General features: G+C 42.3%; 1 protein-coding gene across 2 annotated transcripts in view; it reads right to left on the bottom strand.

Annotated features, from left to right (window-relative positions):
- Positions 1-16,044, bottom strand: part of Sm (heterogeneous nuclear ribonucleoprotein L) — a 131,813-nt gene extending 115,769 nt beyond the window's left edge. The window contains exon 1 of one of the 2 annotated variants that reach the window (XM_070663778.1): positions 15,554-15,961. In XM_070663778.1, the coding sequence (XP_070519879.1) occupies positions 15,554-15,616 (63 nt within the window). In that variant the 5' untranslated portion in view covers positions 15,617-15,961. Of the gene's footprint in view, positions 1-15,553 lie in introns of both variants that reach the window. The other variant, XM_070663777.1, reaches the window with a different exon arrangement.
- Positions 16,045-16,111: the final 67 nt, after the last annotated feature.

Genomic DNA, 16,111 nt, shown 5'->3' on the forward strand with positions numbered 1-16,111 from the left:
TCTGACTCGAAAACACTTGAGCCACATCATGCACACTGTAAGCGGTTATGTGCACATGTGGTAAAAAAATTAAAAAAAAAAAAAAAATTATATGTTGTATTGCGGCTTAAATTATTTCCGAGCTCAAGCAATTAAAAGCAAAACTGTCTAATCTAACTCCCCCATTATCAAGATCCAAACAATATTTATGTTTAATTAAGATTTACAACTTTACCGTATATGAGTTTTAGAAAGACGTTTCTCAAACAGCAGCTCCGAACATTTTCCTTGATAGTCTAAGTGTTTATATTTAGTCAAAATCGTAACGCCAATTTAACACCATATTTAATACATTTTCATTAAATAGAACAGCAATTAAAATTTATTTAAAACATAAAATAAAAGAAAAAAAAACGACAATGTACATACAATAAACGTATGTATTGTAATGCTGATAAAAATGTTGCAAACAAGACGGAATATATGAGACAAAGAAAATTCGTAATGAAGTTCATCCAATCGTGCATGAATCTGCGCGTGTGCGTCGCTAATGACTCTGTTACGAAATTAGCTTGAATGGCAAAAGTGACAAAGGCGGCTGCCACTTGGTTTTCCGTGTAAACTGAGACATTCGAGGCGTATCACGTTCGCGAAAGCATCCAATTGCCGAGAAACGAAGTCGTAAAGAACGACGACGAGATTAACGAGCATTTTTATTATCTTCGATCACGAGCGCAGCCTCTTACTGCCAGTTATCTTAATTCTTTTCCGTGCGATATCATTAGATCGGAAACTGTGTCATTGGCACTACAGCTAGCGATTAGCATGTACTACTGTCTAATTAACATCATTGTACGCTCCTCAAGCGAGAACGTCGTACTCAATAACGAACATGTAATGAATACGATATTAATGAATGTAACTATTCTTATCGCTTACTCGCGAACGACGATTAATATAAGATCGCAAAGAAAAACGAGCAGCGCGAATTCAAAGCTGTCATTTCTTTTAAGTGGAATAAAAAGCGTCAGCTATTCTAAAGAAACAAAGTGCATCCTTGGAAAAAAAAAAAGAAAAAAAAAATTAATAGAATTATTGCCATTAGACACACATACCGATTCTCGTTGCACGTTACATGTAACATTCACGCTCACGTTTGCAAATTCGTGCCGACATACTTGCGAATGCAAATGCCTATGGAAAACTTTCAATAGATTTTGTAGTACACGAGGAGAGCACCTAGCCGGAACGACGCGCGTTTACCGTTACGATTCGCGAATGAGCGCAGTTCAACCGCCATCGCCGCGGTTAATGATTTATCGCCGGCGATTGCTCGTTAATTATTCGCCGCCGCGGTGTCGCGTCCGTGACTTGCGAAATGCGGCTGAACGGCCGCCGAAAAAGAATAGCACGCGAAAACGGTAAGAATTCGCTCGGGCGGCCGGCCAAGGGAAGAAACTCCCGGGCGGAGGTTCTGCGTAATATCCGCGCCGCGTCCAAGATCTTCGTCGTCACGAGCGTCTTATAGCTAATGCATAGTATCGTCGTTACGAGGCAGAATACCGCAGGAGTCTGTCATACGTTGTTATAAACATAACTGCCTACTGGCGCGCGACCAACCACGTGCTTTTCGCGCTCAATGGACGCGTCGCGCTGGTCGCGCAAAATAAAAAAAAATATTTAAAAAAAATAAAAAAAAAAAGAAAAAGAAAAAAAAATCGCTGAACTTAATCGCGCAAAACTGCCGCCCCGCGTTAAGAAGAATAACGACGAGGTGTTCTCACGGACGGGAGAACGTTTGGTTACGCTCTCGTATTTTGACACCTACTTTAATGTAATGTATACGCCGATTTAATTTCGAACTTCACAGAAACGCCGACGATCCGTTGAAAATTTTTAATGACTTCGGAGGGTCTGTAAATGTTATATTTCTATACAGCGCGCAAAGTTGTCGCGAATGCGCAGAATGTGAAATCGCCGGCAACTTGTTCGCTTTGGAATACGCGGGAATGCAGAAAGTTCGCGGCGGAGACGTTGCTCCTATTTGTAATCTCTTTATCAGCACGTGGCTGGCACGCAGCCAATCGACTTTCTCCCCGGGCGTTGAACAGAGCGCGACCTATCCGGCTCCTGTGGCTCGCTTCGATTTGCTCTAGCCATTGCTCTAGATCGAACAGCTAGAGCATTGACCGGGAAGAGAACACACGTTAATAGCGTAAAGCTCGCGCACCGCTGTGTACGTGTCAATATCATTCGAACAATAGCGAGAGTCGATTTACGAAATAATGAGAAACTCACGAAGATAAGTCATCGTTTCAGCGAACAGAACCTACGTTACTCCCGTCGATGTGCATTAAGGTTAAGTAAAATTTTACCAACTCCGCGTAATTTATGCTCAATGGTGTATAAGCGAATGAAGAAGAAAAAAAAGAAGGCTAAAATGAAACGTTAATATTGAAAGAGTAATTTTTTCAATTTATAATATTCTCGGGTCAATACGGAGCAATTAAGGACAGTTACTTTTACCTTAGCGAAGTTACTTTTCTTTTATATTTAAAAGTGGTATTTGCATAATGCAGCAGGTCCATAATATTTTTAATGCTTCATGTATTTTGACATTTATCATATTGTTTAGATCTCCCATCTAACGTATGAAGCGAAAATTGCGTGCGAATGCAAGATGACGTATCAATTCCTTAAAGGGAAATCAACCCGTAATAAAGCATAACGAGCGCAATGTGAGTTAATGAATCGCGCGGATAAACACGTAGCATGCGATTTCTTGGAAAATACATAGACAAGCCGGTTAGATGTTACGTGCGTCTAGTTTTCCCGTGAATTCCCGCGAGTGCGGCGGCTTTCTGTATACGTGTGTGCAATCGCCGTGCCCCAATTATCTTGTCGGCTATGAATTACGTACGAACCTCCCCCGCCAACGTCGGCATCCACGGCAGGGAGCAGGGACGAAACTTTTCGTGCATTTCGCGTTAATTTCGCAGCCAAGCAGCTGGTGTCTTCTCACATTTCGGGGGACCGGCAAAAGGGATGGAGAGGCGCCGCGAACTACGAACTTGTCCCACTCCTCCTTTCTCTTTCCCTCCCGAAAAAAAAGAAAAAAAAAAAGCGCACCCGCAATTCTCACCGGGACATAACACGGAAAGTTTTACGCGACGCTTTTAATCCCGCCACCGTTTTGCGTTCTTGTCGCGTGCCCTGTCACAATTTCTAATTCACTCTTAAACTTTCAGTTTTCGCCACTTTTTGTTCACCGCCGGAATTCAAGTTTTCATCCGGATATTTAAGTTTAACAGCGACATTCTTAGGGCCGAGGCTGGGATAAAAAATAACGCGAGATTAACCCCTCGCTTATCCGTAACTTCGGCGTGGCAAATTATTTGATACCACGTTTCTTAGATCCCTTGCGGGAGAAATCAATTCCGAAACATCAAGTGTAAAAGTAACAAACGATAATAATAATGCTCATTTAATTCCGCTTTATAAAAATAACTTTTAAAGAGACTTTGAAGAACGGTATCGAATCCGTCTGCCACCTTTATGTAAGACCGAATTCGTTAAACGAACTATTCGGGCAATTCTAAATCACGTCCAGCCGTCCGAGACTATTTCGTCACGGCAAATTGATTCTGAACGCAATTATTAGAGCAGAACAATGCGCGTCGCCAGCACGTTCGCGCGTCGCCGGACCAGCTTAAATTTCTCTTTTTCTCGAATACCAGCCGATATATAAGACGGAATCTGTCTGTCGTCGAACGACGTTCCCTGGCTGCTTGGAAATATTTCAGACACGCCTCGCGTGAACTCGCGCCGCGTGCTTGCGCGAGGACGCGTCAATCCTTTCTCTTCGTACTTTTAACCCTACACGCGATGTACCTTCTATACTTCTTCCACGCCTGCGAGTCGATTTTCCTTAGCCAACAAAGAAAGCGTACCGTTCTCCGTTAAAATACTTTCGAACGTTTTGTATTTATACGAGAGCTAAAAATATCACCCTGCGACAGCGATTAATTTATAATAAAAAAATCAACTTTAAAATGATAATAATTTCATCGATTGTGAGAGTTATTTTCTCGAACGGTATACCGTTTCGTAATATATTATAATTTATGAATATAATGTAAAAAATTTCTTATAAAAGGTAAATGTTTCTCCAGTAAATATCCCAGCTTTTTTCTTTAACAAAAAAAAAACAAGAAGAAAAGAAGAAGCACGAGTTTGATATTATGCCAATAGTTGCTGTGAGTAAAAAAGAATAAAGTCTAATAGAAAATTAAAATACGAAGCCAGTTCGGAGCATTATTATAGAATACCGACATGTATTATATTATCGTTAACTTTATTAAATTACTGCGTTTACGCAGCTCAGCATAATAATAATTCGGTTAATTATTACATTGTCATGATGCAATAATTAGATTATCTACGTTGAAATATGGATGAATTGAGATAATAATCTCTGAAATGGTCGAATGTATGTTATCAGATTTAACGCTTATCTAACTTTGTGTATAGCATTTAAAAATCATATATTAAAAAGTTTCGCTGTATTAAATCGCTCAAAAGCTCCGTATAAGCTCCGCGAAAAAAAAAAAAACGTTCTCATTTCTCCGTTTGTTTATTGCACATTGAGACTACGCCACCTAAGACATTTAAGTATATAACAAAAAAATGTTCGTGTGAAAAGAGCCTTCAACAATCGGAAGGTGTCCGCAGACGTGCTCGCTCGACTTCGCAATCGCGTTCCGTAGGTTTTAGCGGAAAGGAGCTTATAGCTGTGCGTCTCGTTATTCTCGAAATACCAGTCATCCATATCCGGCTTTGAGCGAATGGAGAAAATCTCGGTGACGCAACGGCGAGACGGAAAATCGAAAACGGGGGAAAAGCGAGCATCATTAAGTGCCGAACGCGCGCGCGGCGTCCTCGACGTTCTAATTTCGCCCGCAACTCCTCGTGACGGCCTTAATTCCATTTAACTCGATGCCGTAAATTTTCACACCGCGTATAAGCGACCGTGCGCGCCGCTCTCTCCGCTCTCGTCCCGGACGGAAGGCATTCGTGTAAACAGGCGATAACGAGATACGATGATGACGGAGTTCAGCATCGATTCGCGATATATTCGCGATATAATCATACGATCTGCATACCGCTAAAGGCTGTTCAGTGCGCGCCGAAGGGGGGAAGGAGGAGGGAAAGAGTACGCGATAAACCAAACCTCGCTTTATTGCCGAAAATAATTCCGCAAAAAATTTCATTTATACGCCCTGCTTACGGAAAACGAAAGAAGAATCCAACCACTTTTCGCACTTCCGAGAATCTTCTGCGAGAAGTCTGTTGAATGGTACAGATTTTTTTTTTTTTCTTTTTTTAAAAGGTAATATTAAATCCTGGTGTCTCTATACAACTGTAACATTTCGTATAGCGAATTTACATTTTCATGGGCGGCTTTGTGGCACGATATTAAAAAGCGTTGGCAGGGAAATATAAAGGTAAAGAAAGACTTGACAAAATATAAATTTAATACAATCGGATGTGAAAGACACCTGCGACGCTGTATCTCAGCGTAGCCGCGGGAGGACTGACTTTCGTCTTTCGAAATTCGATGCGTTCCGTTGCCGCGATGGTTGCACGTCGTATAGCGCATAAATATGTAGATGGATATTATTCGCGGCTGGCGGCGCTTCGAAAGAGAAGCGAAAACTTCCGCGGCGCGGATATAAACACGGTTGTTATGCGGCTACGTCCATCCGAAACGGAGCAATGCAATACTCCTGAAAGCGGAGCGAAGTTGTATGAAGTAACACGGCCGGTGCATTCGTCCGGAGACGATAAGGGATCCGATAGCGGACGAAAGATGAGAAAGAAAGGCGAGCCCTCGCGTGATTTTAGAAAATGCGGAATTCAATATGGGAGACTCTAGCACGATTTCTGCGAACCCACGCTATGCCACGATTTTCAGATCGCGCACACATCTTTGAGATACAATGCAACTGATGACATGCGTCGATAATGCACTTCTAGAGTCGTGTCGTCAGAAAAATAGAGAGAGGAAAAAAAAAAAAAAAAAGAAAACGAGATAGAAGAGATGTAACAAACGTAAAATAAATGATCGTAGCGTTACGTTTGTCATTAATAATGAAAATCTTGTAATCTCAAATCTGTAGACATTAATTCGATCGATGCCTATAATATCAAAGTGGATTGACGTTCTCCGCAGTAAAGCTGGAATATTAAAATTTTCAGAAAATTATGTTCCTCTTCTTGAAATCACTTTGTAACTGCGCTTTTCCGTTTTGCGTGGATAATTCTCTGCCCCATATTTTTATACTAATGAAAATGGAAACGTAATGGAGCGAAACGAGAACTTTTTAATGAAACCTCGTTTCGCCCGATACAATTTAGTTATTGTTTCCGTTTCTATTGTTATCGCCGCGGTCTTATAAAGTAATCTTTCTTTAATTCATTTGTTGCCGAGGCACGTTACCTACCCCACCCTCTCCCCCCTCTCGTTATTAATAAAGATATCTCTTTATAATGGCATGAATAGCGGAGCGCAGGAACTTTGCGCTTATGAAAACCTTATCAAACTCCAAGCCGCGATAAAACAACACATTTAGCGGTGAAATGTTTCGCAAATTCGCGAGTTCCATGTCAAACTTCAGGTTATTAAGTTTAAGTTAACTTTAAGTTGTAGACTGCGTTAGAAAATCATGCGAGACTTTTCAAAGGATGACGATGTAGAAATAATAACCATGTATATTGACAGACACGCGCGGAAAAGGCGATTCAATTATTCCTGGCGATGAGAAACCGCGGATAAGAAGTTCTAACCAATGGGTTTCGTGGAAATAGCAATGCTCACCGATGAAATGACGGAAATATCGCGGCCAAGTGAACGAACGATAAGCGAGCGGACGCAATTTCACGTTCACGTTTACGTTAACGGAAATACCGATCGTCAGGTGCGGATTTTCGAAGGAAAAGACATTGCCCGCAATATACAGCCGAAGCGTATCTATATATGCGTTTGAAAAAAGCCCCATTTTTTTATTATTATATTTTTTTTTCGATTAAAACGCGAAATATCAAGAATTATCGAATATTTTGCAAATAATTTACCACCTCGCATAATGCTAATCAAGCTGCGAGAATGAATAGATGCATCAGGTTACCGCGAGCGTGCATTCGGTTCTAAGGCCAAAGAGGCGAAGTCAAAGGAAGACGATAGAATGATGGAACGTACGGAAAAATCGGATTTATGTTCGCACGAATGCTCGACAGATGAAGGAATAATTCGCATGCGGAAACATACTCGTCCCGATTAAAATTCCCGTCGCTACATCGCAGTTTGCGCGCCTTTATTGATTGCAAACGGACATCTGGCTCACATTTCACGATCTGCACGGCCGGCGCCGCGTGCAGATTACAATGGATTTTAAAAGCCGATCTCGACGTTAAAAGCCGTTTCACCCGGATTGAGACCATGCAAAAGCTGCACATTGTACAGAAAAAAAAAGAAGAAAAAAAAATGTGATGCGTTGCATGAAACGTTCTAACAAGACGTGTGCGACAGAAAGTTGTCGATCATCATAAAATACGAGAGAGCTGCCGAAGTTGTCAGTCTCTTCTTAATTAACCCTCCCGAAATAATAATGATTAATTAATAAAACATCTATCTCGTCGTTGTGAGAAATATTTTTAACGACGACGAAAGAGGCGCGGGCAGATTTTTGGTGATTACATGCCCGCGAGGTTGCGTAATGTCGGTTTTTAAGAACTGGTCCAGAAAGATGCGGTTCGTTAACGAGGGTGAGTGACTTTATTTTCGGTACCGACTATTTCGGGCTACGTAAATACCGAAATAAATGTAGCAATGAGAAGGTGAGCGAAAAAATATGCGCACTTCCGCCTCGAAATAGCGTATCCGACGAAATCCACACGCGAATCGCGTAAAAGCACGATTTCAGCCCGTCGATACCCTGTTTTTCACCTTACGTAACGTAAATTTAGAACCGACTGTTGTGCAATTCTAATTTCCAATCATTTCCAGCGGCGTTTCACGGCAAATGTAAAAAAAATGTATAGTAAAATTAATAAATTACTTTACAACTAATGTGTCTTTTCTTTTTTTTTTTCTAAATAAGTTTTAACGATTATTATAAAAATGTATAAAGATAAAAATATTAAGTCTTGCAAAATTTCGCTCTAATGTTATATTAACAGGATATATATTATTTCTAAATCCCTCAGTTAACGTGACCTACATCTAGACATAATGCGCCCGCAAAAGATTAACCCCTCTGTAATTAGAAAGACCTCTGACTGAGCAACACACCAGCGAGATCAGCTTTAAAGGCCACCGCAGCCTCCACAACTTAACTACGAATGTAAATTTGTTGCATTATAAAAACATGTTTAATATAAAACTTCGATAATTTTAAAGCTCTTCTCAAGATTATTAAAAAACAAAAAGAAAAGAGAGAGAGAAAAAGGAAGTAATTTTGTATTCACTAGAAAGACGAACAAAAATCTTATCATAATCAATGTCTAAACCTCGTCTCTGCTCTTGTCGCGAACGTGATGCATCAAGTAGTAAAAAAACAAAAAAAAAACGCGAGGAATTGTCGTCTCTTAATTAAAAACTATGCGAGCTATTCATCTAATGAAGCAAGATGAAAGCCATTTGCGATGCGTCGAGAAAACGGAGTTTGCGCGCGCGCGCCGAGTCATCATTCATTTGCAATTCCAAGGTACGAGTTCACCGAATGCGATGTTCCGGTTGAAACGAGGTAGTAGGCTAGGAATTTATTGGACCGTTCGGAGCTCCAGGACGCGAGATTACTTCCACGTGGTGGGAAATTTGTCGCCCCTTCGCAGCCGACGGATACTCTATTAATCTCTCACGAGAATATCTCGCGCCTGACATATCATTGCGATTACTTGCGCTCGGCGCATTGTTTTCATACCTACGTGAGTGCAAGTCATAACATCGAAGACTGACCAGAAGATATGCACGGAGATCATTACGAGTGACAACTCCGTTCAATTATCGTTCGTGATAATTCAAAGTAATTTAATTTCGCGATATATTCGCAAAATTAAATAACATACTTTAAGTTAATCTGAGAATTAAACGAATTTACTAAACCCTAAAGCAAGCGATTGATAAAGCAAAAAAAAAAAAGTACGCCATGAATAACACAAAAACAAATTGCTGGGTAAAAATAAATTTTCGTTGATTGTTGTTAAAAGCGTCATTATACTTTCTAATTGAATTTCGTTCTACCGTCGCGCGGGGACAATATGGATCATTTAGAAGCAGTGTGTGTAACATTTGTTGCACCTTGCAACCGTGGCGAATTAATGTGCACGGGAGTCGCGCGACCGCGCCGCGCTCATAAAAGAATCCAACGGTGCGCGGCGGACGCGGGTTAACGAGAGCAAACCGAGAGGTACGCGAGGCAAAAGGGACTCCTCCGTGTATTCAGATTTCAAGCATTCGCCACGGTGACGAGGCATCGGTCTTTCCACATGAAGATACATCCGTCGCGCGCCCGGCTCCGAAGTTACTTTGAGACGCGACGCGCGGTACTCGCGTCGCACGTGTGCGAGTACACTCGATGTGAAGATATTTCGGTCGTTATGACACACCGAGGAACTTGCGAGACGAAAGAACAGTGCCGGCTGGGCGTGAGAAACGGCACGACTTTACGCTGGCCACCGGATCTGGCCGACGCCGCCGCGGGATTCGTTCGATCGCGGGTATAGAAATGCGACTTTTAGATACCGATGGCTCTCACGCGCTCGGGAGAGCAGATGACAAATACGGTTACCTTCCCTGTGGGTAATCGTATTTTTATTCGTTCGATAGGATATAGGGAACACGTAACAAATGTGAGATCGGTTTCTCGTTCGGGTGTAGAAACGCCGGCCGTTTACAAGAATAGACGTTTTAGTATAAGGTCAGAAGTATGCGTGCTCATTTTTACGTTTTATATCTGCCCCTCGATTATACTGACCGTCGACAGGAACTATGCTTGTTTTTGCATTTATATTTATAAATTAAATAACAAAAAAAAATTAATTTAATATTGTCCGACATTTTCAACGCTGCAATATATATAAAAATTCAACATGCGCGTATAAAAATTAAATTACTATTTATATTTGTTCGCATTAAATATTATCACGACTCGCGATACTTTTATTCAAAAGAAATTCAGAAGCGCAGGTTCAGTTATTCAAAGATACGTGAATTTACTATTGATTCGGAACATTTTGCGAGTTCTTCGTATATGAATCTGCGCGAAAGCGCAGCACATGCCTGAAGCATATTTCCCTGGAATATTTTGTGTATGCGACGAATGGGTAAAATGATACGAGGAGCGGCGCGGCAGACAGCTAGAAAAGTTGCGACTGTATGCGCGAAACGCATCTCCCACCGAATGACGCCGCTCGCAAGCCGGCGACGAAGCTTGCACGAGCGAGCGAGCGGATTCACTTCAGAGAGATATCGTGACAACCCGCTACGAGCACCCATACAGTGTATAGAAACGTACACACACGTGTCACGGCGCATAGAAAATTTATGCTTCCGTCATACATTCACCAAACGGTTCTTCATCAGAGAAAAAAAAAAAAGAGTTGAGTGATCGAAAGCACGCGACGAGGTCAACTATCTTAAGATATACCGTGACGGCCTACGTGCATAGATATGATTTTGCATTTAATAAATTAATATTTCTATTTGCGCAACTCTTAAATACCGGTTTTTAAATGCAAATAATTTTATTAATTATATATATTTATTTACGTGAGAGCTGTTTTTGAAAAGGCAGTAATAATTCCACCACACTGCTATACTTCTAATCGACCACCACGCGAATCAAAGATTAAGTATAAATATCAGGGAAAATATAAATTTTATATTACGTATCATTTCGTAACAAGCTCGAGATTAAAATAATGTATAGTGCAGCGAGTTTAAACAGGAGAATCGATTTGCCACTCCGAAAGTTTATGCTAAAGTTCAAGCTTTCGTTCAAGCAAATTTGCCTTCGCGATCTACTTTCGTCCGATTGTGCTAACACTGCGAGTTTCCGTGTGTCCCGCAAGGAACGATCGACATCAAATCTTCTCCCGAGTACGCAAAGGACGCCGTGGCAAATATTTATTCGCCACTCTTTTTCAGATGGATATGAGAGTATCGGATGATGAGGAATTTATCGAGCTGGCGTCGCAATTTTGGCGAACAAAAATATTTTTGCTGCGCGAAAATAAATGTTTATGGAACAAGATCAATATTTAAATGTACGTACACCTCGATAAGAAAATTTTAGAGAACGTGAGGAATACCTGTGCGAAATAAAAAGGTTCATATTTTCTCTTTCGGCAAATTATATCATATGATTACTCATTTCGAATGAAAAGTTCTTTCTACATTTTTTTTTTCAAAGTCGCCCGATAAATTATTCAAGCAGGAATAATAATGAAACGTCAACCTACATGCCGAGCGGATTATAACTACATGCGATATCAGGCGAGATGAAATATTAATAAGCAGGGCAGGCAACGACACCGAGACGTTCATGCTCATATATTTCCGTGCCGTCAATAATTTGGCAATAGGGAACGCGAATTTAATTCAAGCAATTCCTACTCCACGTTAAAATTATAAAACGCGAAATCAGAAACGGACACCCTCAGATTCGTTAGCATTTTACAAGAAAGTTATCTCCGAATCTAACGCAAAAATTTACGAAAGACGCAATTCTTTTTAAAGTAACATAAAGATTCCTCCATAGAAGCTCGTTCTAAGAAAACAGCAATTATTCTTCTTTTCTTTCTCCTGAGACTGAGTTAATGATAAGAAATTCCAGCAACAATATGCGAAAGCCGCGAGTCAATAAACCAATACGCGTGTAATAACACGTGGCGCATTCAACTCGTCGGCAAATATGCACACGTATACGTAAGAAGTTACGTGTGCTATTGCGTCAACTAAGTTATTTCCACCTACTACCAACGGTAACAGTACCGAGAAAGATCGTAAGATAGTGACAATGACCTTGCTGTCAACGCACCTGCCATCGGCTAATAATCGAGACACCGACTGATAATGGATCCCCGGTTACGTCAGCGAGAAAATATCCCGCGTCTAACACTGAACCGCATATCTGAATCACTCTCGCGGATTACCGAGATTCCCGATCGGAGAAATATAGACGGAACGAGGATAGGGCGGGATGATCGCAGGTTTAACAGAAGCATAATTCCAGCAGACGCAAGTTTCAATCGCGAACGGACGATTCACTTAAAACGTACTTTTTAATTCGATATTGAACCGGGCGAAGTATAATTTAAAAAAACTTATTAAAAAGAACGTTCCCTCTCTCTCCTAATTTTTTTTTTCTTTTTTAAATCGAAAGTTACGAATGAGATCACGAGGCGAAGACTTCATTGGAGGCGCCAAATGGACAAATAATTTGCAAATCCCAGTTGATCCCGGTGCCGGGTATACAATACAGGTAAGTTAGTTATCTAATACATTTATGCAAGTCCGTAATCTTCCCTTGATACGCGCCACCGTTATGATACCTTTATGTTTGAAGTTATGTTACGGCGAGCTGTGCATTATCTTAAGCTTCTACAAACGATCCAGTTTGTATAATAAACCATTTAATAATATTAATATTCTGACGTACGGTCCATATTCTGTCTCTAGGGTCGTGCCTTACGCTTCGGGACGTAAACTATGCGAGACGTAAAAATTTATCGCTCGCTGCCGGATTAAGTATCGAACGTTATAATACTCGGTACGTAAAATAACGTTTTGTTCGTCAAGTCTCGCCGAGGGTTTCGCTCCGGTAAAGCGTTTATATCGTGCCTTTAATCTCGCGCGCGAAATGTGCGATGGTATCTAATTAAGTGTTGGCGCAACTGAACTATCGCTCGATTTTAAGCACGATGATATCTCTATTTTTTTCTTTCTCTTTCTCTTTTCCTTTTTTTTTTTTTTGGTTTATTTTTTTGCGCGCATCGCTATCTACGTCCAATCTGTAATACGACCGGGGTATATGTACCCTCGTTGCATCTCTGACGTAAAAAGGAGGTCTATCGACATTGTGCGGTGGCGGGCGTCGGTAATAGCGCGAATGAAAGTCGATTCGCACAACCGGATCGTGAACTCAATTCGATTACTGTCATCGACGCCGTTAGTCGTTGCGTTTGGCGACCGGACGTCGACGAAACTCGATAGAGAGCCGCGCCGTAACGTAACGCTCCTCTCCCCAGAGGGACTCGACCCTCTCGAGGTTTGCATGTTCCGGCAGGTTCGTGGATCACGGAGTGGAAGAAAAACGCGAGAGAGACCAGCGGGACCGTATACCTATCGCGATGTAAATATGAACATGTGAAAAGGGAAAACGGGAGTGATCAAAGAAGATAAATAGGAGGCTCGCGGAAGTTAAATTAGACGCGCGAAATAAAAACGAAGGAAATTGATAAAAGTACTAACGCGTCGTGGGCTCGATGCCAAAATTAAAATATTTACAAAAAAGAGAAGAGGGAAAAAAAGAAGAAAAAAAAAAAGAAAAAAATATTTAAAAAAATAAAATAGAGCTCGACTCGAACGCGACCTCATTGTCGACGATATGTCACAGTTATCTCCACAGGGAACGTCGCGATGCCGCGCATCACGCGCTGATAGTGCGTCTGAAATTATCGACCATGGAACGCGCCCGCGCGCAGCAAGCTTTGTTTCGCACGTGTATCGTTCTCGCGTTGCTCACCGTCGTTAGCGACAACGATAACGCACCTGTCGGCACCGGAAAACGTCGTCTGGGCAAGTTACCGTTGCAACGCTGTGTCTTACGAATTATCACGGAATGCTCGATTGATTTTACCAGTCAAAAGCGTACCCCCCGAAAAAAAAAAAAACCTTTACGAACATCTCGGAGTCAGCGACGAACCGAATGTATGAGCGAATTCGATTATCTTAATTGACACGTGACATAAACGTCTGACAGCACGAACTTGTAATCTTGCTCGGCGTACACGCGTTACGAGTGTGGGTATTCCAAACTGTTAAGCACGAAGTTCGTAACGTTATTTAACGCGTTTTGAAAGTGATAATTTTTCAGAGTCTACAAAGTAATTGAACGTGGAGTCGTTAAAGTGGGCCTAAATTATTCCGTTCGTTCTCGGTACAGCGAGGCGGAGGAATAAACAAGGCGCTCCGCGCTAATAATTATTTCACGTGGCATCGAAATACGAATGCAAGCGAGGCGAATATAGCGAGTTAACAAACATAGACATAATTAACTTTTCGATGCACTCGACGAGAGTCAACCCCGGTCTTGCACGTCGCATATATAAATTGTTATCTCTACAATCCGCAGAATTTCAATTTAGGGTTCGAGCAGCACAGAAACCTGATTATGCATTCTAATATTATTTTGAAGAACGCGAAAATATCGTCTGGCACTTATAATGTGATAACTTTAAATTGGAATCTTATTTTTAATTAAAATTATTCTCTCATTCGTACATAAGCTGCAAAAATTTCTGCTTCTTAATAAAAAAAAAAGATTTTTTTTTACTTTAAAGAAGTTCGTAAAAAAAAAAATCAGTAACAGAACATACGACATAAATATATTGCTTATACGTATGTATCTCTTAGATAAGACGAACATTGAATGAAGCGTGCTGTTTAACGTACAAAAGTTGTTTTCTATTTCCTGATCGGGACGGTTGATAGTGAAATATTTTACTTTCTGTGAAGTCAGACGCGATTGTCTCGCATTTTCAGAGAGTATTTACTTCGTATATCGTAATAAAAAGAAGTTACTTAAAGATGAACGATCGCATACGCTTTTCTTTTTCTTCGTCTTTAATACCCTCGTGTTAATTAATAAAATAAAAATTGCGTGTTTCAGCGCAAATGCCGTAATTGGCATAAAAAATCAAAAAATACCGAAACGGATGTTCTTTTTCGTTAATAAAAAATCGCCAGTTTTTCTCGGCGCCGCGGATCTATCAACCTAATGAAGTTGCCGCGAGTTTTAAAAGCTCGACGAATAGTTTAGACGGACCAGGGGGGGCCGCGTCTTTTTCATGGCAACAAGCTGGGCGAGGGGGAGGGTGGCGCGGAAAGGGGGCATCGCGATACTCGCGTCCAGCGATCGTCCGATCGCCCTTCGACTGTCGTCCCGGCCGAGCGAATTGTTATCAAGCCACGAGCGGAGCACGCCGGCGATGCGTCGCGATGCACAGCATACGGTTGACACCGTGGCCGTGCGTCGGCACCCGCGGGTAAATGGCGCCCCGCGCGTCGCTACAAAGCCCACGGTGGCGCGCGGCGAGACACGCGCGCATCGCGCCGTGCCCCACGATCATTACGCCGATAAATGGCGACGCGCTTCTTCCTTCTCGTTGCCGAGCACGGCGAGCCCGCGGTCCCTCGCCGACGAGAGCTCGGGCGGCGAAAACGCGGAGCCGGACCATCGCGTCCCGTTGCGACGCGACGCGACGCGCGACAATAGTACGTGTGCACACTCACCCTGTGCCCGGACTCCTCCAGCCGTTGCCTCTTGGAGTGAGGGCCGTCTCCGTTGAATGCCATCCTCCGTTGTACACCGGGCGATGCGTTTGAAACGGGGCACTCGACGCTGCACGACGGCGACAGCGACTGCGACGACGGCGGCGATGACGACGACTACGGCACAACAACGACAGCGGCGACGGCGACACGAGCGTGTTGTGTATACCGCCCGCGATACCTCCAACACCGTGCCGACGATCTCGTGTACGCGGACGGGAAAGGGGGGAGGAGGAGAAAATAATAATCGGTAGGACGCACGACACGACGAGAACAGACAAACGCGCGAGAGCGGCTTAAAGGAAACTGGATCTCGTCGGAGGGAACGTCAACGCTCGTCCGAGTCGCGACCGGCTACCGCGATGTCCTCTGCCGGTAGCGCCACAAAACACGGACTAACATGGCCGGCGCCGTTGATTGGTCCATCGGTCATCGCGCGACATACAACCCGTTCTTATTGAAGCTTCCTTGTCTATGAATTTTCATGAGAAGTAGCATTATTCAGGATGCACAGAATAA

This window comes from Cardiocondyla obscurior, linkage group LG12, assembly GCF_019399895.1.
Source record: "Cardiocondyla obscurior isolate alpha-2009 linkage group LG12, Cobs3.1, whole genome shotgun sequence".
NCBI lineage: Eukaryota > Metazoa > Arthropoda > Insecta > Hymenoptera > Formicidae > Cardiocondyla > Cardiocondyla obscurior.